At 33.7% G+C, this 25,910-nt stretch overlaps 1 protein-coding gene across 1 annotated transcript; it reads left to right on the forward strand.

The window, feature by feature from the left end:
* The first annotated feature begins 4,809 nt into the window (after nt 1-4,809).
* Nucleotides 4,810-24,449, forward strand: LOC133173276 (uncharacterized). Its single transcript, XM_061308262.1, has 5 exons — nt 4,810-5,075; nt 5,221-5,512; nt 21,568-21,745; nt 23,067-23,126; nt 23,892-24,449. The coding sequence occupies exons 2-5, from the start codon at nt 5,261-5,263 to the stop codon at nt 24,323-24,325; spliced, it is 924 nt and encodes a 307-aa protein (XP_061164246.1). The 5' UTR covers nt 4,810-5,075; nt 5,221-5,260; the 3' UTR covers nt 24,326-24,449.
* Nucleotides 24,450-25,910: the final 1,461 nt, after the last annotated feature.

The following is a 25,910-nucleotide window of genomic DNA, read 5'->3' on the forward strand; positions in this document are numbered from 1 at the left end:
GGACCCGGAGGACTGGTGGTTTTCTGTTGGGGTTTTCCTTCCCCTAGTCACAGATTCCAGTTATTTAAAGGCGCTGGAGACTCGCCTCTTGCCACTGTCACTCAGCTACCTAAGTATTTCCAGGGCCACCAACGGGGAGGTGTGACATGTGACTTGCTGGCAGAACCTATTTGAGACGGTAGGCATTAATTCGAAGTTTTGATAGTGTAACTTAGTGACATCAGTTACACCCCTCGAGACCTTCACCAGCCTTTGACCCCAATATTCAATGTATATGGTTATAATCATTCCAAAGGGAAATAATTTGTGAGAAAATTTATGTCGTTACGTAGGCATATGGGTCGGTTAATCCTCCCCACCCCCACCCCCACCCCCGATTCTTTGTAAATAAACTCCGAAATGAAAACATCATCAAAGCTCATGCTTTTCGGTCCTCTAATTAGCAGATGATTTAATTTTTTAATTTAATGTTTTCTTTTTGATGAACCTTTATTAGTGAATTATGAAATCATTTTTTTTGTGATTGAGAAGAAATAAGTGATAAACAAATGTGTTTATCCTTTTCGTCAGTCCCCGATCTTATAGTCTTGATGGGGATTTCGACAGTGTTATGGCATCAGACCCGATGTTTAAAAGAAACAAAATACTATTAATCACTATATGTATATGAAAAAATGGGCATGGAAATTATGGCATGTCAAATGTTGCAATATTCGATCTTTTCCATTTGTATTGTATAATTTTCTATTTGTATTGTATAATTTTCCATTTGTATTGTAAAAGTTTCCATTTGTATTCTATAATTTTTCATTTGTATTCTATAATTTTTCATTTGCATTGTAAAATTTTTATTTGTATTCTATATTTTTCATTTGTATTCAATAATTCTTCATTTGTATTGTATAATTTTTTATTTGTATTGTATAATTTTTTATTTGTAATGTATAATTTTTATTTGTATTGTATAATTTTCAATTTGTATTCTTTAATTTTTCTTTGTATTGTATAATTTTTCTTTGTATTGTATAATTTTCCATTTGTATTGTATAATTTTCCATTTGTATTGTATAATTTCTGATTTGTGTTGTAAAATTATAGAATACAAATGGAAATTTATACAATACAAAAAGAATTATTGAATACAAATGAAAAATTTTACAATGCAAGAGGCCCAGGGGCCATATCGCTCACCTGAGCACTCTGGCTAGGAAAAAGCAGAAATCAGTTCAGTCTTGAAAAGTTTAAATATAAAACTGGTTGGTGGGGGGGGGGGGGGGATTTGAACTAACTTGAATCTAAACTTCATAGGGATATAGGGATGCTTTTGATTTAATATGACAAATAATGGCTTTGCTGTTCTTAAGAAGAAAATTTTGATTGATATATCCTTTGTATTCCTTTACATGATCCCCTGTCATAGCCCCTCTATTCTCCATGGGATCATGATTTGTACAAATTTGAATCTACATTACCTGATGATGCTTCCATTTAAATATGACTAATCATGGCTTTGCTGTTCTTGAGAAGAAGATTTTTAAAGATGTTCCCTATATATTCCTATGTAAAACTTTGATCACCCATTGTGGCCCCACCCTACCCCTGGGGGTCATGACTGGAACAAACTTGAATCTACACTATCTGAGGATGCTTCCATATAAATATGACCAATCATGGCTTTGCTGTTCTTGAGAAGAAGATTTTTAAAGATTTTTCCTGTTTTCTTATGTAAAACTTTGATCCCCCATTGTGGCCCCACCCTACCCCCGGGGGTCATGATTGGAGCAAACTTGAATCTACACTACCTGAGGATGCTTTCATATAAATATTACCCATCATGGAGTTGCTGTTCTTGAGAAGAAGATTTTTAAAGATTTTTCCTATTTATTCCTATGTAAAACTTTGATCCCCTATTGTGGCCCCACCCTACCCCCGGGGGTCATGATTTGAACAAACTTGAATCTACACTACCTGAGGATGCTTCCACATAAGTTTCATATTTTCAAGCACAGTGGTTTTTGAGAAGAAGATTTTTAAATGATGCCATTAATTTTTCATGAATTCATAATTATCTCCCCTTGGAAGAAGGTGTGGCTCTTCATTTGAACAAACTTGAATCCCCTTTACCCAAGGATACTTAGTGGCAAGTTTGGTTGAAATTGGCCCAGTGGTTCTTGAGAAGAAGATGAAAATGTGAAAAGTTTACGACAACGACGACAACGACAACGACGACAGACAACGGACAAATTTCGATCAGAAAAGCTCACTTGAGCCTTCGGCTCAGGTGAGCTAAAAATATAGAATACAAATGAAATATTATAGAATACAAATAAAAATTTTACAATACAAATGAAAAATTATAGAATACAAATGGAAAATTATAGAATACAAATAAACATTATACAATACAAATGGAAAATTATAGAATATAAATGGGGAATTATAGAATATAAATGGAAAATTATACAATACAAATGGAAAAGATCGAAGATTGCGACGTTTGACATGCCATAGGAAATATTCTGATAAAACTATCAAATACATACAGTGAATAAATTTATTTATCAATCAAGGATTGATAGTCTAGATAAGAAACCAATTCATGGAATATCTTGATGCTTTCTCAATTTGTGCCAGGTACCGGTATATTTATATTAAACCAAAACTGTAAGAGAAATAGAATTTTGAAAGAATTTTACAGCTTAAAAGCGGTACATAGTGCTATGTTTTGACATAGTATAATCTACACGAGTGTCATCATTCTCTATGAGAGTTGTCGTTCCCGTTACCTCTGTCGACGCTTGTTTTGCTAGATTCTTGAAAAGTTTGTAAATGGTGAAAAATTGCATTAAAAATAATTTTTAACTGTATTTAGGAAATGTTCTTAAGTTTTGTTTGCGCAAGTTTTTGAAATATGCCCACCAGACAAGTCTGCCGGTGTGATTTACATTAAACCAATGACTTTAAAAACATTCCTTACATATTACGAAAATGGCAAAATCAATTTCTTAGTTGATCAAATAGAAAAAAAAACACAGTAAATGTAAATATTATTATTTGAAATGATTAATTTTTAATTTATCATCCCTTAAAAAGTTTTTTCCCCCAAAGTTATTTTAATCTTTAATCCGCAAGATCGTTCCTTTAAAGCTTTGAAAAAAATCGTTTAAGGTACGACAGATTCAAAACTATTGATTTATCATCTTCATCCATATCTATTATAATTAATTACAATTACAATTTTAATTACAAATTTTCATCGTTTAAAACTTGTACAATCTTGAATCTTGCACAACGAACGTTGACAGAGGTTTTGTGGGAGCGTAGCGGGAACGACGTACAACTCTGGACAAAGAATGGTGCATTATGTTTCAATCTGACCAAAGCTTAAGACAGAAATTTCTATTCTTAGTGACCATGGGAATACCATTTATTGAAATCAAATTTCTTTGTATGACTTTAATGTAGTGTATTTGTATACAAAGTTTTATTAAAATTGGACCAAAAATTGTAGGTTGAGTAGCATTTTTAAAAGAAATTCACAGAAATTTCTATTTCTCTAATTTTTGAAAACAGAACACAAGCTTGCCTATTTGAGACCTGTAGAGCTTGTAAACTTGATTGAATTTGTATTCCTCCCGTGGCCCTCATAGCAATGATAGCATGTATATAATTACTTAAAACAGTACTTTCCGAGAATCAGCATGATAAGTCTTCGATGTAAGTTCTGAATTACTGCAAAATTCTGAGTGACACGAAACGGGGGGGGGGGGGTTACGTGCCAAAAATGGTAGTTAACATGGCATAATCTTTAATATCCAAATGAAATTCAAACAACATTGAGAGCAAGATGTGTTTGTGAAACACTGATGCCCCCGTATGGCAGGTTATGGCGAAGGTTAAAGTTTTAATGCAAGTCAAACTCCAAGGTCAAGAGATAAAAAATGTTGTTACCCAAAGATAAGTTTTGTCTCATGGAATATAACTGTGAAATATGAAAGCCCTAGCACCAAACATTGAAAAATTATGTCAAAGGTTAAAGTTTTTTTGAAAAGTAAGTCAAAAGTCAAGGTCCAAACTAATGGTGCCGAAGGGAAGGTCTTGTCACAAGAAATACACTTGTGAAATTTGAAAGCCCTATCACCAACTATTCAAAAGTTATGGACAAGGTGAACGTTTTTCAAAGTAGGTCAAACTCCAAGGTCAAGGTCATAGGGTCATAATTGTTGGTATCCCAATGGGAGGTCTTCTCACAAAAATACATCTGTGAAGTATGAAAGCCCTAGCACCAACTGTTCAAAAGTTATGGCCAAGGTTAAAGTTTGATAAAATTTTGCAAAAGTGGGTAAAACTCCAAGGTCAATGGGTCAAATATGTTGGTAGCCAAAGAAAGGTCTTGCCACAAGGAATACACATGTGAAATATCGAAAGCCTAAGTCCCAACCAATCAAAAGTCATGGGCAAGGTTAACGTTTTTGCGGACAAACAGATATATTAACAGACAAACAGACTGGCGGACAGCCAAGACAAAAACTATATGCCCCCGAATCTTCGATTTACGGGGGCATAGAAATTTTAATACTCAATGTTATTTAGAAAGGTTTACTAACCCTTCATCATAAACATATCCTTTCACATTATGTAACCTATGGGAATACTTATATAATTATAGAATTTAAAAGAGTAATCAAATTTCTCCCTTTCGTAGATCAACCGTGAAATGTTCAAACACATACAAAACTTGAGTCGAGGAGGAGATCATTTATAGCTGTTCTTTATAAAAAAGAAATATTCTTTCATCACGTAAAGAGGACTTTGTTCAAATGGCTTTTGACGTTTGAAATCAAAGTTCGGTCTAATTACCCAAAGATAATGAAATGCTACGTACATCCAACGACGTTTCTTTTGGAATGAGAATAAAGCTTCTATTTACCGTTAGATTCGAGCGGCAATCAATAGACATTGCAGTCAGTCACCTTCCGTATAGACACAGAGGAGAAGCGCCAATCACGGATCCACTAGCCCTTTGGTTATTGTTAAGGTTGGAGAAGATTCCCCTGGATTACCTTTTCTCACAGGTAAATTAATGCATTTGAAAGAAAAAATAATATATTCCGTCGACGTTAAAAAACATCAGTGTATAGCTTGACATTTTCCAAAACAGATTTTTAAATATACATACATTGTACACTTTTTCTAGTATCATTTCTTTTGCATATTAAGATATAATGCAGAACATCAGCTGTTCCCAATAATTTACGGCATGCTGACGCGGACAGGGACCGTTGTCCGGAAGAATCGCCGACGTTCCAGCGGAAGGGGGACTTGTCGACGTGGATCCGCGCCCACCGTACTTCAGGCAGGCTGTGTCCCACCCTCTTCTCCCCGTAGGCACCTCTCAAACACACGGACGTATCTAACACCCCAACCCTCGCCTTCAAAAAGTGTCGCATTCAGCTTTGAGAGTGAAAGAAAATTATGCTACTCTCCTGATGTTTTGTCAAGCCGCCGACAAGTAAGAGTTCAGTTTCTATTTAAATCACAATAGCTAGTAAGATAAAATAGAATGTATTTAAATATCTTTATTAGTTTAAGTCTACAAACAATAGAATTAACTATATTTAAATGTCCAAGACGACATACACATAATTAAAATTACGACTGTCCTTAGAATAGCATTGTCTTAAAACACATATTCATACTTTGCTGATGTTATAATCCAAAATGTATGTTAATATACTGAGATTTAAAATTATATATTACATGTACAAAGACATTCTTATATAGGACTTCTGGATAAATAGAGGATATTCAATGTTTTGTAGTTGCATATGGAATTTATTTCACGAGTGGGACAGGATTTTTTGATATTTCCACGAATGCGAAGCATGAGTGAAAATATCAAAAAATCCTGTCTCACGAGTTAAATAAATTCCAACTATCCAACTAAAAAACATCGAATTTTCTGTCAGTTACATTTTCTTTGATTTCCTTTTTGCGTCTGTCTTTTCGTAACACAGTGTCACAGGCAATGACGTCATAGTTTAGCAATTGTGAAATTGAAAACATCGTAAAGTGGATTTTAGCAATTTTTTGGGAAGAAATTGGCAGTTTTAGTCTCTATCAAGATGGTTTAGTCACTATCTCTATCTTATGACAGTCCAGAAATTATTTTTTGCTTACTTTGATATCCTATCGGACTGTGACAGAATATCACTTTTATTCAATAAATAAAAGTATTTCACTATTGAAAATGTAATAAATAGAATTCTCCAGAAGGGATCACATTTGAAGCTCTCCAAATGTTATCCCGAGGTTTTTGTTCCTTTATATAATTATGGACTTTTGATGGAGTCTACTCGTAGCTATACGGAACTGGTCATATTTGGTTGGCCAGGGACGAAGTTCGAGGTTAACCAATACCTGATCAGGTCGAGTACACTGAAATCAAGAGCCAATATTTACATTTGATGTGCTTTTCTACTTAACCAAATATGAAATCCACACTTTGCAAAAGTTGTGCCCCGTTGCGGGGTCAACCGAAAAGTCAAAAGGGAAAGCTTTTTTCTACCAAACATTTGGGCGCGCTCCGATAAATTTATCCTTTATAAATATCTAAATAAATAAATGATAAATTTCCGATGATTTATGGGCAGCCTCATCCTGAGGCAATTAATATTCAAAGTGCAAAGATTTTTTTTTTTTTTCAAATCAAATGATAAAGTTACACACCAGAAAACTACAAAGGCTACTGTGAGGATTCTAAGAGTTTTTCTTCTAAATGTCGGCCAAGGGACATAACTTTTGAAATGTACTAACGCGTAGAAATATACGCGGAGAAACGCACGCTTAAGTGACGTCACAATGAGGCTACAGAGACGTTGATAAAAGTATAACGAAACTAGATGAAATCCAGCGCAAGCGCGGGGAATTGAATTTATACCACTACCGACAGAAAAAATCCAGTAATATATATCTACTGACAGCCTACAGACTTATAGCAGGAAGAAATACTTTGTTCAAAATCCCGCATGAAGTAGAAGTACGCCTCCACCCCCACCCCACCCCAACCCCACCCCCTTTGAAAAACTTAAATAACAATTTCATTAATTGACGTTTATTGTGAAACCTGTTATATACTATGTTATTGATATTGTATATACTGTGTTATGGATATTATACTTCAGATACTCTTATTTCATTTCCGTCAAGAAATGCACATTTTACCGAGAAATTGATTTTTTTTTTGGTAAAAATTCACAGGTACCTGGGTCTTGGTTTATAAATATGTATGTACTTTATTGATATGTAAAAACTGTACCTTACCTTTATTTTTTACATATCAATAAGGTACATACATATTTATAATCCAAGACCCAAGTACCTGTGTAAAAATTGGAACGCCCTATGAATACACTGGCGGATTTAGAGGGGGGCCCAACCCCCCTCCCTTTTGTGTCCAAAATATACATAAAATTTAATAAATCATTTTTTTGGGGGGTGTCTGGATCCGCCACTGGAATAGGCCGAGTATTTGATACAAAAGACTGTATTCAGAAAAAAACTGAAATGTATTGATTAAAGCACAAAATTTTACAGCATAATTGTATTTGAACAATCCGTGTTCATTAATTTTCTCTTTTCATGTAAGCAGATTTATTACGAAGTCCAAATTGTACTTTGGGTTCGTTGCCACGATGCTCTCAGTGAGGAATATACAAATTTTACCGATAAATTTGTTAGGAAAACCTACTAAATAAATGTAATAGTCTTTCGATATATAAATATATTCACAACTTACAGTGTTATCAATGATTTACCATTATTTCAATGACCATTGACACAAAAGCTTTTTTTTTTAATGTTAAAGCAGCTATTTTCTTTTTAACATCGGGCTCGATGCTATATGATGTTCTAGAAGCTTCCGTCAATATTACGATCGGTGAATGATTTGCACATTTTCCTTTTTAATCGGTTATCTCAACTTATTTCTTTTATATCAATTAAATCAAGTTTTGATTGAATAATTCAGTAATGACGTTTAATGAAATAAATTGCTTGTTGCCAGTTTCATTAAAAATTGCCAGTAACTTAGATCCGCCAACCGGAAACGCCACCATACTCACATTTTTGCTATTTCATGGCTGTTTATAGAAAATAAAAATTGACTTTTAATTTAATATACGATACTTACAATGCAAGTGAAATCTAATTATAGTTTACGGACAACATCTTGTATCGTGTGTATTCTTAGAGGAGTAAGTAAGAACTCGGGTGCACCCGTTTCAGAGTTTATTTGCAAAATTTATTAATTTATAAGTATAGATAATGTAGCGAGAAATTCAAACATTGAGTATATAATTAGTTTAGGTGCTTTTAAACATGTAAAATGTACATATAAGGAATAAGATATGTGAATTATTGGTGTATAAATTATACAGACTTGCACGTAGGCATATTTTTCATGAAGCGCTAAGCTAATACCTGGTATCTTGTGTAAATGCAAAATGGTCAACCTGAGTAGTATTGATAAAAAAACATTTCTCTCATTAGTTTGTTGGGAAAGGTATAAATTTAATCACTTTTCGTAATCATTTGTATGGTGGCATAGTTCTCCCCCCCCCCCCCCCTTGTCAGATAATTGATATGATGACTTGTCAGGTCTTTTTGTTGACTTGTACGATAATTATGTCGACTTGACAGATATTTTTGTTGACTTGCCACTTTTTTGTCTCGATATGCAAAAGCATGCTCTATGTATGAACAATTTCTAAAACGAGGCAAGCTATTGACAAACAAGTCGATGAAACAAGGATATCAACAGTCTTGTTTGAAGACACCATTTTGCAAGTTTTATGGTCGATACAACTACATTGTCAGCAAATACAACCTATAATAAGTCAAATGACGACTGACGTTTTCAAACCAATTGTTAGGCCATTATTTACACACTGATTTGTCTACGGATTTTCCCGTTTTTTTCCCCCGATCATGACAAGGAGCACACGGTTGTTGTGAATGGTCGGCAGGGAATGCTCACTCCTTTATGGCACCTGGTCCCACCTCTGATATTTTTGGAGGTCCAGGTTTGCTTTGCCTGATTTGTATTATTAATGGACTTTGAGCTTGAATACTGTTCGTTATCTCCATATTTCATTTACGTGTTTATGAATTCATCATGAAAATGTGTCCATGCCCAGTTTATGCCACCAGTTGACAACATGTTTTTCTGACAAGTTGAAACAAGGATCTTACAAGTCACCATAAAGATCTGACAAGTGAACATAAAAAAATCTTACAAGTTGATATATTATCTGACAAGTCAACATAATTTTCTGACATGTTGACATAATTTCTGACAAGTCGACTTTTCAGATAATGATGTCGACTTGTCAGAAAGTTATGTCAACTTGTCAGAAATGATGTCGACCTGTCAGAAAATTATGTTTTGTCAGATAAAATCAGGACAGGTAGATGTCAGTAAGTGGCATTAATATGCTTTGATAAGAAGATACGAAGATACTGGTCGTGATGATTATTATTTGACAAGTCGACATAATTATCTGACAAGTTGACATAAATGTCTGACAAGTCAACATAAGCCTCTGACAAGTCAACATAAACATTTGACAAATGGTGGCAGAAATATGCCACCATACATATTTGAAAATTTAGTGTTGTAAATTTAATTTTAAAAAATGCATTGAAAAATATTGAGTACATTTGCCTATATTTGTTGATTTAATCTGTTATTTCAATTGAAGAAAGGAGAATTAAATTTTGAATGATATTTCTAACTATTGTTCAATTAATAAAGTCTATAAACGAAGATGTTTGAAGAAGTATTTTTGTGATTTTCTATATTATGATCACTGATGTACTCCTAAAAATGGCTGAAAATTAAAGTCGCAATGGATAATTATCATTCTAAATTGCACCGGCTGCACTACATTTAATAACAAGGAAACATGTCATGTTCTGTTAATTTATTACTAAGCGAGTGCTAATTACTCATTTTGAAAAGTTTAAAAATCTTGTGACAAAGACTTTTCCGTGCAGAGCAAAGATAATGCTTACATTGAAATGTATCGAAGTTGGAACCCTAGGAACATATTGTGCTAAGTATATTAGTTAAAAAAATGCAGACAAAAAACTTGAATGTCATTACGATCACTAAATCTGCTACATTGAAGTAGAATGTTTCATTAAAAATGTCAGTTCATAGTCTCATGAATGTATTTTATCCATTAAACGAAACCGGAAGTTGATGTATCTAAAATGTGTTGAGGTATTTTTGGAGGAATATAAATGAGTGGTTTGCAATAAAGAGGTATCTAGAACGATTTATTAGAAAAAAGAAAAGTTTCTCGAAGCGAAATGTATCAAGATAATGTAGGCTAATGATCACAGATTAATAATAAAATACGAGATTGAAGGGTATGTCTGAAATTGAGTAAGGTGCCTTGTGAAAAAAGAAAGGAGAGATGCCCTGAACAGACAAAACAAATGCCTGTGGTAAATATTCATCATTTATTATGCGAACATTTTCAACATTAGTCTTGTTTCTAGAAAAATTATATGATTTATCCAATGAATATAGTTTAGTGTTTTTGAAATTAGTGAATCCGATGATTTTACAACTCGAGTCCCTTTAAGACTTGAGTTCCGTGCCACTGACACACTTCCTACATGAAGGTAACATTTTATGGAGGCTTTCGTCTACAGTAAGAGTGTTTCGATCGTCACATTATCATTCAGAGATCCGTATAAGGAGAAAGAAATTCCTCTATGTACATAGACTATATGTCATATAGTCATATATGCATTAAATATTGTTGATACCTGAGAAATGACATGGATTACTTCCAAATAGAGAAACTTGAAAAATTCCCATTAATTACTTTACTCTTTATTTAATTGACAGAAGTCAAATTTAGAACTTTATTTACACGAAAATAGTTATTTATTAATCTAACTGTCTATGTCTTTTGGAAGTTTGCTAAAATTCCCTTATTCGTTCTATACTTAGCTTGCTGAGTGAGTATGCGTGAACCTCTGAGACGATGTGGTGTGGAAGTATCTGTAAGTCACGATGAAACCTGCCATTTATAGAAATTCGATTAGAAGAAAAGATTTCTATTCTTGTTGCTAGGGAATTTGATATGAAAAAATGGCGACTTCTAATTAGCGTGGTCGTGAAAAGGAACGTTAAAGGCACCTCTTTGCGCATGACGTCACGAAACGAGCTCGATTTAACACGTCAAATGCAGACGGAGCACTAGATAATGAAAGCTTTATAACATCTGAAACAGGAAGTGTTTGAAATCAAGAAAGTAATCAAAACACCAGTTGTAAATTGAATAGACTTAGAGAACATAGATCTCCAAAATTTGATTTTAGATGTAAGCAAATATGACAATTTTGATTGTGTTGTTTTACGAAAGGTGTTAATATTATGACATAGTAATGCATATAAATATGTATCAGTTTAAGAATTCGTTTATAGATACAATGGACATGTGACAAAAGAAAAATTCTCAGGAAACAATTTTGAATTCACACGGAAATGAATTTATTTGAAGCTGGCCCTTTTTGTCTCCATTATTACAAAATAAAATGTAGTATTCTCTTAATTTAGTCACTAATCATTTTTGAAGTATTGTAAAGAATGACCGTACAATAATTATAAAAAATTCTTTTATTTGAATTAATATTAACACGAAGCTTGAAATTAAAATCACTTTTCGTTCTACTTTTAAAATTTGATCAAGAGTTGTTAATCTTTGATCTAAATTTACATGTAGGAAATGAAGATAATAGGAAAAACTCGAATCCATAATAAGTATGAAAACCATGCAGTATTTTATTTCAGGTTACATGTATATTTATTTTTCTACTAGAAAATGCATAATTGATGCTTTTTGTATACAGAATTTCCTTAAAATATTTGAGATTTCGTAAATTTTACTATACTCGTATATATGTAATATGATGAACTATAATTTGAACTTGGAAGAAAATTGCATGGATAGGTACATATTACGGTTTGAATTCAGTGATATTTCGGTGAGCATGTAAAGATATTTACTGATGATTTTCAGAGGAATAGACATCCTTAAATCATTGATCATTTTCATGATTAATATCATGTCGTCCAAGGCAGGAATATTATTAATGACTTTAAAAAGGTTAGATAAATTTTAACATGACTGTTTAATTTAGAAAAAAAATCTATGCCATAGACGTGAAATAACTGAACTCCTAGCTGAACATGCCTCTAATTGTCAAGATTTTATTGTTATTGTTGGTGAAATAGAAGCTGAATCTGTTAAAATTGAATCGCTTAATCCAAACATCTCTCACTCTCTTTCTAATACTTCATATGCAGCTTTTTGATTAATGCAAGTGCCCCGTAGAATGAAGAATGTAAAACTGCTTATTACTTGCATCATCTAAAAATTCTGTTTCCATTATTTTTAAGAGCAGCAATTATTGTCTGTGATGAGAGGTCTCAGCTTATCTTTATATTGAACAGTTCTGTGTATTTTCTGTTGTCGAACCCGAACGTTTTGAGGTCTCTACAGGCCAATTCTTCAGTTGTGCAACACTGGTTCTTTCATAAAAATTACGTAAACTTGGATTATTTCAGATAATATCTTTGTCGACATTATTACGAAAGAATGAAAAACTGGTCTTGAACTGTATATAGCACCTCTCGGCGTTTTTGTGTTGTTTAAAAGAAATGTCATGGAATATCCTGTATCCAATATTGTCAACTTATTTTAATATAGGATAATAATTAATACAATAGTGGGTCAGGACGTGTTCTTATCATAAGAATAGTGTATAATTGATTTTCATTTACTGGATAATAACGGAAATTATCAGCTCGTGTACATAGGTGTTTACGAGTTATTACATATGAAAGAACCGTATAAGGGATCCATCTCAGCTTTTATAATGAATAACTTTTAGGTTTAATCTGCATACGATTCCTCCTAAGGCAATTCACCACGACTAATGGTATGTCATTATTGAAGAAAAGTTCATTAAGAAACTAATCTCTAATTAATAACTCAAGAAATTTTGAATTCCATATACACTGTACCTTATTGGAGAATTCTACTGATGATTTTTTTTAATGAGTTTTCTTTAGATTCTAGAACTATGTATACATTACAATTAAATAAATGCAAATGAGTAAGGAGAAAATGAAAGAACTACATATCAAGCCGAGACTTCAATATGTGGATCATAATGTCTTTCCAGTACCTAAATCTTCCGCAAAGGGGAAAATATTTACATCCACTGAATATTATTTCCTTTATTTCTTATGAAAACCATTGCTGTTTATCAGTCAGTAAACGCCACTAAGCAAGCCACCTGCAAAGATTTCTTGAGCAACGGCTCTTCCATCAATTATGCATACGATAACACACATATATAATTTTAATTTTACTATGTTTTTATACAGATATAAATATAAACAATGAAAATGTCTTTCTTTGTTTGTTAGTACGGGAATTAATTATAACGTGGCAGCTATTGCAGAAAAAAATTACATAACCCGCTTACGCGGCGATTTGTCATAATGGTCTATGAAACAGAAGTTACTAAATGCAATCTTAGATCCAAAGACAGCTGAACTTGAAGGCGATTCCTTTTCTTATAGTAACGTAGCTTACTACACTCATTCAATATAATTTTGCTGCACTCGAAGTCTAATGCCAAATTGGCTTCTACGGGTCAAGGTCATACCAGCTTTTTTCGCATTGCTATCCTAACGAGTACAATTAGAACCTCATCTGAATGCAGTAACGGATCCAGTCGGGAGGAGAGCGTCTCTCCCTGAGATTTTCAAAGATGTTATATATCAAAGTGATCTAAAATGACCTCGGATCCCCTCAGGGAATAGAGACTTCTTGTGAGTTGATAAGGAGAATCACATTTCTTTAAAGGACAGCAGCTGTAGTCCGTGAGAAGTCTCAATATGTTTGCAATGTTTGTATTATTGTATGCTTTCCTTTCCGCACTTGTTATATGGGAATTAAAGATTGGGAAAGATTGACAATAGACAATTCTAAGTATCCAAAAATAAAAATAGCACAATACATTTTATTCGTCAGCTCAACGCGGGCTAAAACGCCATAAGTGCGATTTTTTAAAGGATTCCCGCATTAAATCACCCGGAAGTAACCTGTCAAAGCTTTGTTTTTACTTTATGAAGTTAAAATTAGATATTGTCGGATTATTTCCGGAACTCGAGCGCTATGATTGACATCCTATGCTGAATTACCAACGACAGCAATTCAGCTAGAGATTGATTTCAATTTGTGTCATTTAATTCTCGGAATTTGACAGAATGTGGTCTCGAATTGTGATAGATTTGGACTGTATATTCTATTTCACAACATGAAAATAAATTTCTTCTTTGGCGGGACAGTGACACTTGTAATTCGATAAAGAGAAGATATTTTTATTGAATTCTCAATGAATTTTAATTTAGATGCAGAGACTGTACCACTAGTACATGTACCCATGGACAGGGACCCCCTTCCCAATTTCTTAATACTGATTTTTTTTTTTTACTCAATATTCATGATTTTGATACAACGATTACAGTAAAAATTAATTGTTATATGTAATAATGAAGAAATAAACTTTGCACTTAATACTAATTGGTTTTCCTTATATTTAAGTTTTGGTAGAGTTAATTTCCTATACGAGTTGTTGCCCCTGAAGACCCAATGTTTGAATCTGTCATTACCCGTATGTTAATTTTAGAACATAAAAAAATGGGTTTACTGGTACCTATTTTACCCATTTGTATTTAAAAATTAATATTTCTTTTTTATTCAGGAAAAAAACAAGGTTAAGCAATTATCTTATCCATTTTGTAAATATAAGACACTTGTCGTCATAAATATTATGTGATACAGAATAATAATGATAAAATATTTCTTTGTTGATCCTGCAGACAGCATGGCACTCAAAGAAATGCCATTTTACTATTGAGTCTTTGTGATTAAAACGTATAAATAAGCGACAATTGCAGGAAGCTTTCAATTAACTCCAGTTAAATGGTATCTCTTCGCGCGGTTGCTTTGAATTATTGTGGTCTTTGAACAGTAATGCTTGATGTTCATTTACAAGGAATATCGATGACGTCATCGTCACGAGCAAAGTTTTCGTTAAGTGAAATCATCGAGATCCAGGCACTTTTATATATTTTTGTTTATATTTATACCATTGAATACCAGTATTCAGTTCATATCCATGTGACAAAATATTTCTGTTTAATATCAGTTTTAGTTTGATCTATACTCAGTTTGGGATCGATAGGAAAATAGATATTGCAAATGATTCCACAATCGTTTATTATAAAAGGTCTGTTATGTCATGTGCGTATGTGTAATGTTCCATTACGCAATTCTATGGCGTGCTTTTCAGAAGTGTCAGAAAAAGCTTTTAAATCCATTATCTATTTGTATGAATAATCACTGTAATTTTTTGGTAACCCCCTCAATCTTAGTTGTACTTTGGGGAAAAAACATCCATAGTGAATCTTACGGAATCGATGATGTCACGTTGTTAGGGCTCCGAATACAGACCTAACCCTAATCACATTGTCCATCTGTTCGGCCGTCTGTACCTCAACACTTTAGTAATTCTAACTCATTATGTGAGTGATTTTGTCACCTTCCTTGTGTGCTGGTAATTAATATAAGACTCCTAGGATGCGTCTTAACTCACAAGACCAAAATAGGACTTGCGAATACCTTTCTTCTTTATATAAAATTGAAAATGGTACCGGGTATTTAAGTAGTATTGCCCGCAAGTATTAAATATTTTTTTACACATGGATATTATCGTGTAGGTCTTTATATGTTCAAATGATGAAAAATGTTCTTTCCAATTATCCTATGTCTCGTACCTAAGTTGTAATTAGAGAAATAGAAACTACTCTGAGCTAACCCTAACAAAATACTAGTATACTACAGTTAACTATAGTTTACTATAGTATCAAAGTTTTTACTATAGTAAATCAAAGTTATTACAATAGTAAATCAAAGTAATTTTGCTATGGATTTCAGATTGTTTTATTTTATGTTCTCAAGTTCAAACATACACATTTTCGAGTCGCCTGCAGAGCAGAGCGGCACTAAGCTTAAGGGATCACTTTACCCAGCGTTTGTCTACCTGTCTGTCCGTCTGTCACACCTTGTATCTCAAGAACTGTACGAGATATGGACTTGGTATTTTGCAAATATATTGCTTGGCACTATGGATTTTATGAATTGACATGGTTACCGACCTAGCGACCCTTTACCTTGAGCTTTGACCTACTTTAAAAAAAGTAAATAGTGCCTATATACAGCATTTTTTTTTTTACATTTAAGAGGCAAGTCTATGCTATTTAGCATGTGCACTGATTTTCATAAAACATCATGAAAAATATCAGCGTTACAATTCACTTGACCTTGACCTTTGACCTACTTTGCAAAAAATACCCCAGACAGTTTAATTTAAGTCTTTTGAATTTTGAGAGGCGGGCTGTTGATAATTAATATTGATACATGTTTATGATACATTGTAATCGAACTTAAGAGATTTTATGCTTTGAAATCTCAAAAAAAAGTTCTAGAGTAAAGTGTCATAGTAGATCAAAGTATCAAAGTATTTACTATAGTAAACTATAATTATTTTTCGTTAGGGAAAATTTGGGCGTGGTGATTTCAAGGCTAATCGAAAGGTCGCTCTAACGTGACATCGAAAGGGATGATGTTAGGTGTTTGAGAAACGGTAGCAGATTTGGAACATTTCGTTTTAGTTAGATCGACCATTTTACAATCAGCTGAAGTTTTTGGCCTTACTCTTTAATAGAGTCCTGGATGGTGAGATCAACTGAGTACACTTTTTTTCCTTCAGTGCAGTTGACCTTGGCTCTTAACCTTACTGCCAGCGTGAAAAAAAACATCGTGGGGAATATTTTTCTGAAAATAATAATATACAATAAATATCTTATAATACAAGTCTTTAGAAATGACTGTTTTATACAAATAAAACATAAATTTCCAAACTTTACAGATATCAGCTGATTTTGACAACCCTATATAAACACTACTGTAGCGTCTTCTTTTCCTGCCAATTTCTGGGCATGGATTTCAATTACAGCCTGATCTACAGTTTTTTATGTCATTTTATATTTTGACATCATAGTTAGATTACAAAGCATATATACATTTGAACAATCAACAGTCTTGTTTTCAAATAATAATAAGACAGTTAATTTTTCTACATTTTATTGAAACAAGCAACAATAATACATCATGATGTATGTTGCTTAATCCAAATCAATTTTCATTTCACCCCTGTGGTACATCACATATATATATATAACTAAAACTAATTCGTTGTCGGCCTGGTTCCACTCCTCTTGTCAAAAATGGTCTGCCATGACAATGCGAAGAATTTCTTCTCCGGTAAGGTAATCAGGGAACCCAAAATCTCCTCGAAACTTTCTTAAGCTGCCACCAACTTTTTTATTCAGTTTTCTGATGTCTCCTTTGGCTTCTGTGGCTAATCTGATATTTTTCTTCATGCGTAGAACGTGGCGTTAACAATGATCAACTGAGTCTGTTTTACACAGAATGGATATAATATCCTTTCGACATCAGGGTTGTGTAAGATGTAACTGCCAACATATTGCTTGTCAGTAGCGGGTCTTTGTAAAAGTTCCCAGGTAATTGGTACATAATGATGCCCAAAAATACCCATTCACGCTACGAAATACTAGTAATCTCCATTCAGTCCATGATTGCTGTACTGTTGTTGCATCTTCTTGAATGATGATGATCAAACAACACGTCTGTATCCTTCGGGTTGCAGAGAAAGAATGAAAGATTTTTGTTTTGTTTTGTTGTGTTTTTAAATTTAAATTTACTTTCATATCTATAATTATTTGCATAATTTACATTTGAATAATAACACACTGTACTACCATTTTCTACATTTATTAACACATTATTAACACATTAATAACAATAAACATTAATATAAAGTAATTACAATTAATTTTAATTCTAAATTGAATGTTCTTTAATTTTTCTTCTTCTGTGGTTTCTTAAGCTGCTCGCTGGAGGAGAATTTGGTACGATGTTGGACTACTCTCTTCAGTCACAGTCGCCGATATCTTTTCCTTGCTTTCGCTCTTTGTTTTCAGGTAGATCTAAGGTTCCAGTATATGGGTACCCATTTTTTCTGAAAGTCCTCGTGCTGATTATCATTATTTTCCTGGCTGTTTTCATCTTTTACTGGGCATTCATTTCCTCAGTGTCCTGGTTGGCAACATTTGTAGCACCAATCTTCTTGGTTTTTAGGACAGTCTGACGCCTGGTGACTTAGTTCTTTACAGATGTAACAGGCGTTTGTTTCCTCAGTTGGTTTCTTCCTTGGATCTTTTGCTTCGTTCCGGTACTTTGGTTTGCAATTTTCTTTTGATTTCATCTTGTTCTGAATCTTTTTCATTTTCGCTTCCATTTTTGCTAATCTTCCTCTGATATAAGAAAACTCATTAGTCATTTCTTCTCTAAATTCTCTCAAGGTGTTGTTAACCCTATCAAAGCTGGTCATTAAATCCACAACATTTTGCTTGTTGATGGGCTCCTGAATATTATAGAGTCCTACATCTGATCCGATGGAGTCCTGCGTTTCTTGTTCTTGTTGATAGTGTCTTTGTAAAATCTGTAAATATTTTCTTCGAAGTTTCTTTTCTTTCTTCTTTTGTCGATAAATAATGCTTTCTAATTCTTTTTCTCGTCTTCTTTGTCGTAATCGCCGCCGAGTTTTTAAACGTCGTTTTAGAACACTATCGTAATCCATCTTCAGGTCTGACATTCAAGTGCTTTGAAGATAAATTTACGCAGTGGGCCTATTTATATTCTGCAATCTATCCAAATGACGTCACAAAGTTGGATTTAAATGTGGATTTAAATTGATGCCAAAAATGACGTCATAATGCAGCCTTAACTAAGACGCTGTCGCAATGTTTACACAGAGCAGAAAACTGCATATCTGTCAAGACTGTAAATTCCTTATTTTATTTATGTATATAAACAGTTATTTCTCAAAACTTTTTAGTGCACTTACAAGATATATATTATTTATTTTTATGAAATACATTTACCCGCCGGCGGTATTTTTTCGCGCCGGCGGTAAGCTCGAGAACCTATTCTAAAAACACCTGCCTTATGTCAGAAGGCGGTAAGCTCGAGGTCGAGTTCCAATTAGGTTTTTATGATGTCACGGTTTTTCCACCTACACAAACGATTGCTCAATCAACAATCTTATGAAAAAAAGCACTCAATTGAACTAACCATCCAGAGTGCCGGAACCTCTCTGATTATGTTACTTTTTAGGTCACCTGAGTCACTCAGGTGACCTATTGCTATCCGTTTTTGTCCGTCGTCGTGCGACGTCCGTCGTGCGTTAACATTTAAACATTTTCAGCTTCTTCTCTGAAACTGCTCTATCAATTTCAACCAATTTTGGCATATAGCATCTATGGGTGAAGGGGGACAAAAATTATGAATTTCATGGTCCCTGCCCCCCTGGGCCTGAGGGGTGGGGCTAAAACCACCAAAAATAATGCAATCTTTAAAAATCTTCTTCTATACTCCTGGACATCAGGCAGTCAAACTGTTGGCATGATTGTAATAAGCATTGAGCCCTCTACCAAAATTGTGAAATTCATAGCCCCAGGGTCAGGGGTTCTGGTGCTAGGGTTGGGCTTTATAGATCATATAGTGAAAGTGCATTATTTCTTTAAAAATCTTCTTCTCTGCTCCTGGGTATTAAATAAACTAATGAAGTGCATGGTTATGATGAGCAAGAGTGCCTCTTTCAAAATTGTTAATTTCATGGCCCCAGGGTCAGGCGTTCTGGTGTTAGGGCGGGGCACCATAATTGAATATTTAGTGAAAATTCATTAAATCTTTGAAAATTTTCCTCTCTGCTCCTGGGTATTAAATGACCTAACTAAGTACATAGTTATGATGAGCTTGGCTGCCTCTTCCAAATTGTGAATTTCATGGCCCCAGAGTCAGGGGCTCTGGTGTTAGGGCGGGACTCTATTGATTATATAGTGAAAATCCATTATTTCTTTGAAAATCTTCTTCTCTGCTCCTGGGTATTAAATAAACTAAGCACATAGTTATGATGAGCAAGAGTGCCTCTTCCAAAATTGTGAAATTCATGTCCCCAGGGTCGGGGGTTCTGTGAAAGGGAGGGGGGACTCTATTGATTATATAATGAAAATTTATTATTTCTTTCAAAATATTTTTTCTACTCCTGGTTATAAAGCAAAGAAACAAGTGTATAGTTGTGATCCGCAAGGATGCTTTTACAAATTTTTTAAAACTTGTGGTCCCAGGGGTTCCTTTGTTTCTGTGAATGGGGGGAGGGGGGGGCTCTATTGACATTATAGTGAAAATGGGTGAATTCTTTGAAAATCTTCAACTACATGTAATTGCATAGTTATGATAATAAGAGTACCTCTTCCATATTTGTAAATTTCATGACCCTGGGTCATGGGTTCTGTTGTTAGGGTAGGGCTGTGTTAAATAGTGAAAAGGTATTATTTCTTCTCTGCTCCTGGGCATACTGGAGGCAAACAGAGTAAAACGTTTTAATGTGCAAGGGTATTTTTACCAGAATTTTGAACATTTAGTCAAGTGTTCTGGTCCTGGCTAGCGCTCTATTAATTTGTATTCTACTGAGTGAAGTTATTCCCCTTTGCCATTCACCTTTGAAAATTAATCACTATAGATAATGTATTTGAAAGGTTAATAGAATAAGAGAATTATGCAAGAACATTTATTATATAATACAAAATTTTAAAGTACTTATTTAGTCTAAATGATCAGGTAGACTTGGAAATAATACAAGATTAAAGATGAAACAAAAATAACTTATCTTTTTAAATGTTCTTCAAAGGCCAAGTGAGGTCAATATGAGAGGTAATAGACATTTTGTTAAAAGTCTGCATGGTAATAGTGATAAATGGGGGACAGATAGATAGATACTAGAACAATTACTTTGTTGATCTTAATCGTACTATTTTTCTTGCTTTTTTGCAACAAAGCTTCCTTTATCAGTTTATGGATCCTTTAAATCGTTGTACTCAGGTGACCGTTAAGGCCCTTGGGCCTCTTGTTTAATTTTTAAAATTAGAAATTTATGTTACTTTTCTAATTGAAAAAATGTATTTTACATTCATATATATATATATATATATAGAGAGAGAGAGAGAGAGAGAGAGAAATCACTAAAAATGACCAACGACACAATTTCGGAACTCCCAGTCCCTTTACTCAGAACAAAGTAAAGATTCTCTGTACAATATATTAATCTGACGAAATTCTTTCTGATAACGTGACAGAATACACGGGTACTACATTTTTGAATTGTTTTATATAGCAATAAATTAACGCATTTCTATTTTAAGCTATCAAAAAGCTTATTTTAGAGGAGCAATATTTTGCATTAATGCTTTATGTGTATGTTTTATAGTCAAGCAACATTAACAGTCCTTGTGATAAACCACAGTACTATGGAAGCTTTGTCCTTTGGACTGACCCCGCGGAAGGAAACTCGCTGTCTGTGTATGTTGGACTTGTGGAAGCATGTGATGAGGCCGGAAATCCTTGCGACTTTGTACATAGAGCTTTTATCATTTTTGGACGAACTGGTGAGCAGTATTATTGACTTACATGTGTGTATAATAGTAATGAAGAAATAGTCAATCACTTTTAACCAAAGGTTGAATTTGAAATCCAGAGAAATATTCCAGAGACATAAATAACATTATTTATGTCTTGAAATATTCCTGACAGTGATGTGGATATTTTAAAAAGTGCTTACTTCGAATGTTGTTATAGGCGCCGGTTTGTCTTAAAAGTTCATTAATCCATTGATAAGAAAGATAACTCTCACTGAGATAAATGACTTTTATTCCTAAGTAAACCTGTCTTGTCAAAGTCTATTTCTGTCAAATTTGGCCCCAGAAGGTATGCTGAAATTGTGTGTATTTTGATTTCTTTTGTAAAATCATTAGCGTGAGAGCAGAATTTTATTGGCGTGAACAGGAGTATGGTGAACCTTAAAATGATTGAAATTAAGTGAACAATTTAATTAGGTGAACAATTTAATTATGGGAATAATTTGGGAACAATTTAATTACGTGAACAATTTAACAATGAATGCTGTATAAAGAAAAAACATACAAAATGACATACATATTCACTATTCCCCCCCCCCCCCCCCGAAATTGAGATTTTTCATTGCTTCTAAAAAGAGTACCACAAAGAGTACAGTATCTATAAAAGATACCACAGAGTCCGACACATCTGTTTCATATTTGGATATTTTACTTGAAAAAGACGTTAATGGTAATCTAACAACCAAGCTTTATGATAAACGTGATGACTTTAACTTTGTAATCGTCAACTTCCCTTACTTATGCAGCAATATACCTTCATCACCTGCATACGAGGTATATATCTCTCAGTTGATTCGATAGAGCATGCACTACGTATGTACATTTTCTAAAACGAGGTAAATTATTGACAAATAAGTTGATGAAACAAGAATATCAGCTGTCTCGTCTAAAGTCATCATTTCGTAAGTTCTATGGTCGATACAATGACCTTGTCAGCAAATACAATTTATCATTGAGTCAAATGCTGACTGACGTTTTTCATACTAATTGTTAGGCCATTATTTACACTGAATTGTCGACGGATTTTTCCGTTATTTCCCGATCATGACAAGGAGCACACGGCGGGTGTGACCGGTCGGCAGGGGATGCTCACTCCTCCATGGCATCTGATCCCACCTCTGATGTTTGGAGGTCCGTGTTTGCTCTGCTCCTATTTTGTATTGTATAATGGACTTTAGAGCTTGAATACTGTTCGTTATCTCCATATATTTCATTCTACAAATAAATCCAATTCTTTTTTTAATGGAGATATGAACATTATTTATAGTAACATATTTTGATTTTATTTCAGTCCCTGCTACTGTTTTTCTCGGATTACTTTTAGCCTTGCCTGTTACCATGATAATTATAGGTAAGATCAAATATCCTCAACTTAATTTTTAAAGCATTTATTATTTATATCATTAATGTGCACAAAAAAAATCTTAGCAGATAATATCAAGAATTCCTTGGTGACTAACATGTATGATTTGGGGGGGGGGGGAGTATGATTAATTTTTAATTAACGAACTTTCTCTTAAATATTCTCCCCACAGAGTCTCTATTAGATCATCATTATATTGGCGCAAGGAAACGAATGGTTTATGAGGACCCTGAAACAAGATGTATAACAAAATTCTTGCTTGGGCCTTAGCTTTTTGATTTGTAAAATAATAGGCTATTAATCTGAGGATGATATCAAAATTGCTCATAACCAAAGAGGTGTGGTGATTTACGAAATCAATCATATGGTCAAGGTCAGGGTCATCGTATTATTATATATGAATTACCACTGACCACAATGTTTATAATGACCAAAATGAGTTCGGAGAGTCTAGAAGTGTAAAGATTTTAGGACCAAAGATATATTATTCTGATGTTCCAGAAACTCGTACTGGAAAGTTTGCTTATGATCAGAGCGTACATGTATTTTATGAACTTAGATACTCGGAGAGGATCGAGGACTGCATAAAATGGTGACATACAAAATAGATATTGTACATCTTCAATAATGCTTGCATTTAATAAGCTCTGGGGGTATTTATCCCTAGCTTTGTTAAACAATTTGTTTTTAACTACTGTATTTATGAAATTGATCACTGTTCGTTATCTCCACTTTTACACTGTATACTTTCAGGAGTGAAGTATTTAGAGGAATGTCCACGAGAACCCAAAATTCCAATATATCTATTGGTGGGCGGATGTTTTGGGGGATTAAAACTCTTAATGCTCATGTGCAAGCAGGCCCGGAAGTTACGTGATGATGACGACGATACAATACGCGATGATTCTGAACTGATGACTTTGACTAAGGTGACACACGTGTGTCTTACATTATTTCTGTGCGTTTGGTTTGTGTTTGGAAACTTCTGGTTGTTTGGGCTTGGGGTTCCAAAATTCAAGGCGCCATTGCACGAACCGAAGAACTGGTGCGACAGAATGGTGTTCAATTTTGCGCTATGGCAGATTGTCATCTGTCATATTTTACTTGGTGTGATGTTTATTTTTTGTGTCTCATTCTGTCTGTGTTTCACTTTTGTTAGATATAAAAAGGATATTGAGAAGGGGTGATTTGAAATAAGAACATTGTGCTGTTGTTTTGTGTACCAGGTATTTAATGAATGTCGTATTATTATGTCGCAAATTGAATGATCTCAGGAGGCAATTTTTACCATTCAAAAAGTACCTCACTTCTACTGAAGAATTCTAGACAAGTATTGTTTCTGTAATGTCAGAGAAGTTCTTTGGAAATTGTTCCGTTTTGAGAGAACGGTGAAAGAATAAATAAAAATTTCACATTACAATATTAATTTTTATTAATATCCCAAGAATTTTATCAACTGGGGTTGCTAATCGTCCTTACCCTTATCAGTTGTAATGAATTGGTCAAATCAATTTTTCCAACGTTTATCATGAAATTCTACATCATTGTCTAAAAGAAGCCTTCGAGGTACAATTTTATGCATGCTCAGTAACAGCATTTCACATTCCAATGCCTACATTCTCGCGCAATCATCATTACTTTTTCTTTGTTACGAACAAGGACTATTTACAGATAGCTATCGCACCTATTGTTCGCTTGGAAATAAATACTGTACACCCGATAATAAAAAAAATGTAGAATCTCATCTCCTCGTGTAAGCTTTTGACAAAGAAAATGCCTATATCAATATAATATGACTATATTGTATATATACTAAGTATGTATTGGATAAAACACTATGTGGTTCTCTTGAGTACGAGCTCACTAGAAAGTTTTAGGAGGTGTCCTTTCATAGAATAACTATGGTTACGAACAAATAACTACAGAAATATATTTTCATTAACGCCTTTTTGGTTTTTAGTTAAAAAAAAACAAAAAACAGAAAGTGTAAATAATTATCTGAATTCAGCAAGCTTTATTAAGCAAAGAAGATGGGTAAACATGACGAGCGAAAAGTCCATAGTGTGACAAACATGAAGGTGAAAAATTAAATCTCAATTATATCAAAATTTTCCTTGATTTTTCATCTAACATGTAAATATACTTTATGTAAAATTTCTACAATTTGCAAAAATCTCACAAAGATTGAAATTATTTGCTTATGAAATATTATACACACACTAAAGAGAGTAAAAAAGAGTCATTTTCTCATATTAAAACTCTATTTTCGATACGAGTGGGTCTTCGCTCCATTTTTTTTTTTTTGAAAGTTAATCCTCTAAGCTTGCATAAAAATATACATTTTTGGTTACCAAAAATATGGAGCATAGACCCACTATACCTTAAAAATACACTTGAAAGTGACTCGAAAGTAAATAGTACTCAGGGTTTTTATTGCTAGGGTTCGAACCCCACAAATACCATTTTAAAGTTACATAGTGAGTCAGTAACATGTGTTTCTTATAAGATAATTGTATCATAAAGCTAAAGATTTATGAGAAATATGAATAAGGCGAAGTTTTGAGATCTCAACTGCACGGTAAAAGCAAGAAAAGACTGCAAAATGTAAGTGCCGGAAAAAGAAAAGTTGTACCTATGGCGTGGTTGTTATCGTCAATGTCAAGGTCATGTGCCTTTTATCTTTAGCGTGAAACTTGAAAACAACATTCAATTAGAGCAATCAAAAGAGAGGAATAAGTTCTGATCATCTTTTTTGAAAATTATATCAAAAGC

Source organism: Saccostrea echinata, unplaced genomic scaffold, assembly GCF_033153115.1.
Source record: "Saccostrea echinata isolate AGI-Se365-2 ecotype Australia unplaced genomic scaffold, CSIRO_AGI_Sech_v1 ptg000056l, whole genome shotgun sequence".
NCBI lineage: Eukaryota > Metazoa > Mollusca > Bivalvia > Ostreida > Ostreidae > Saccostrea > Saccostrea echinata.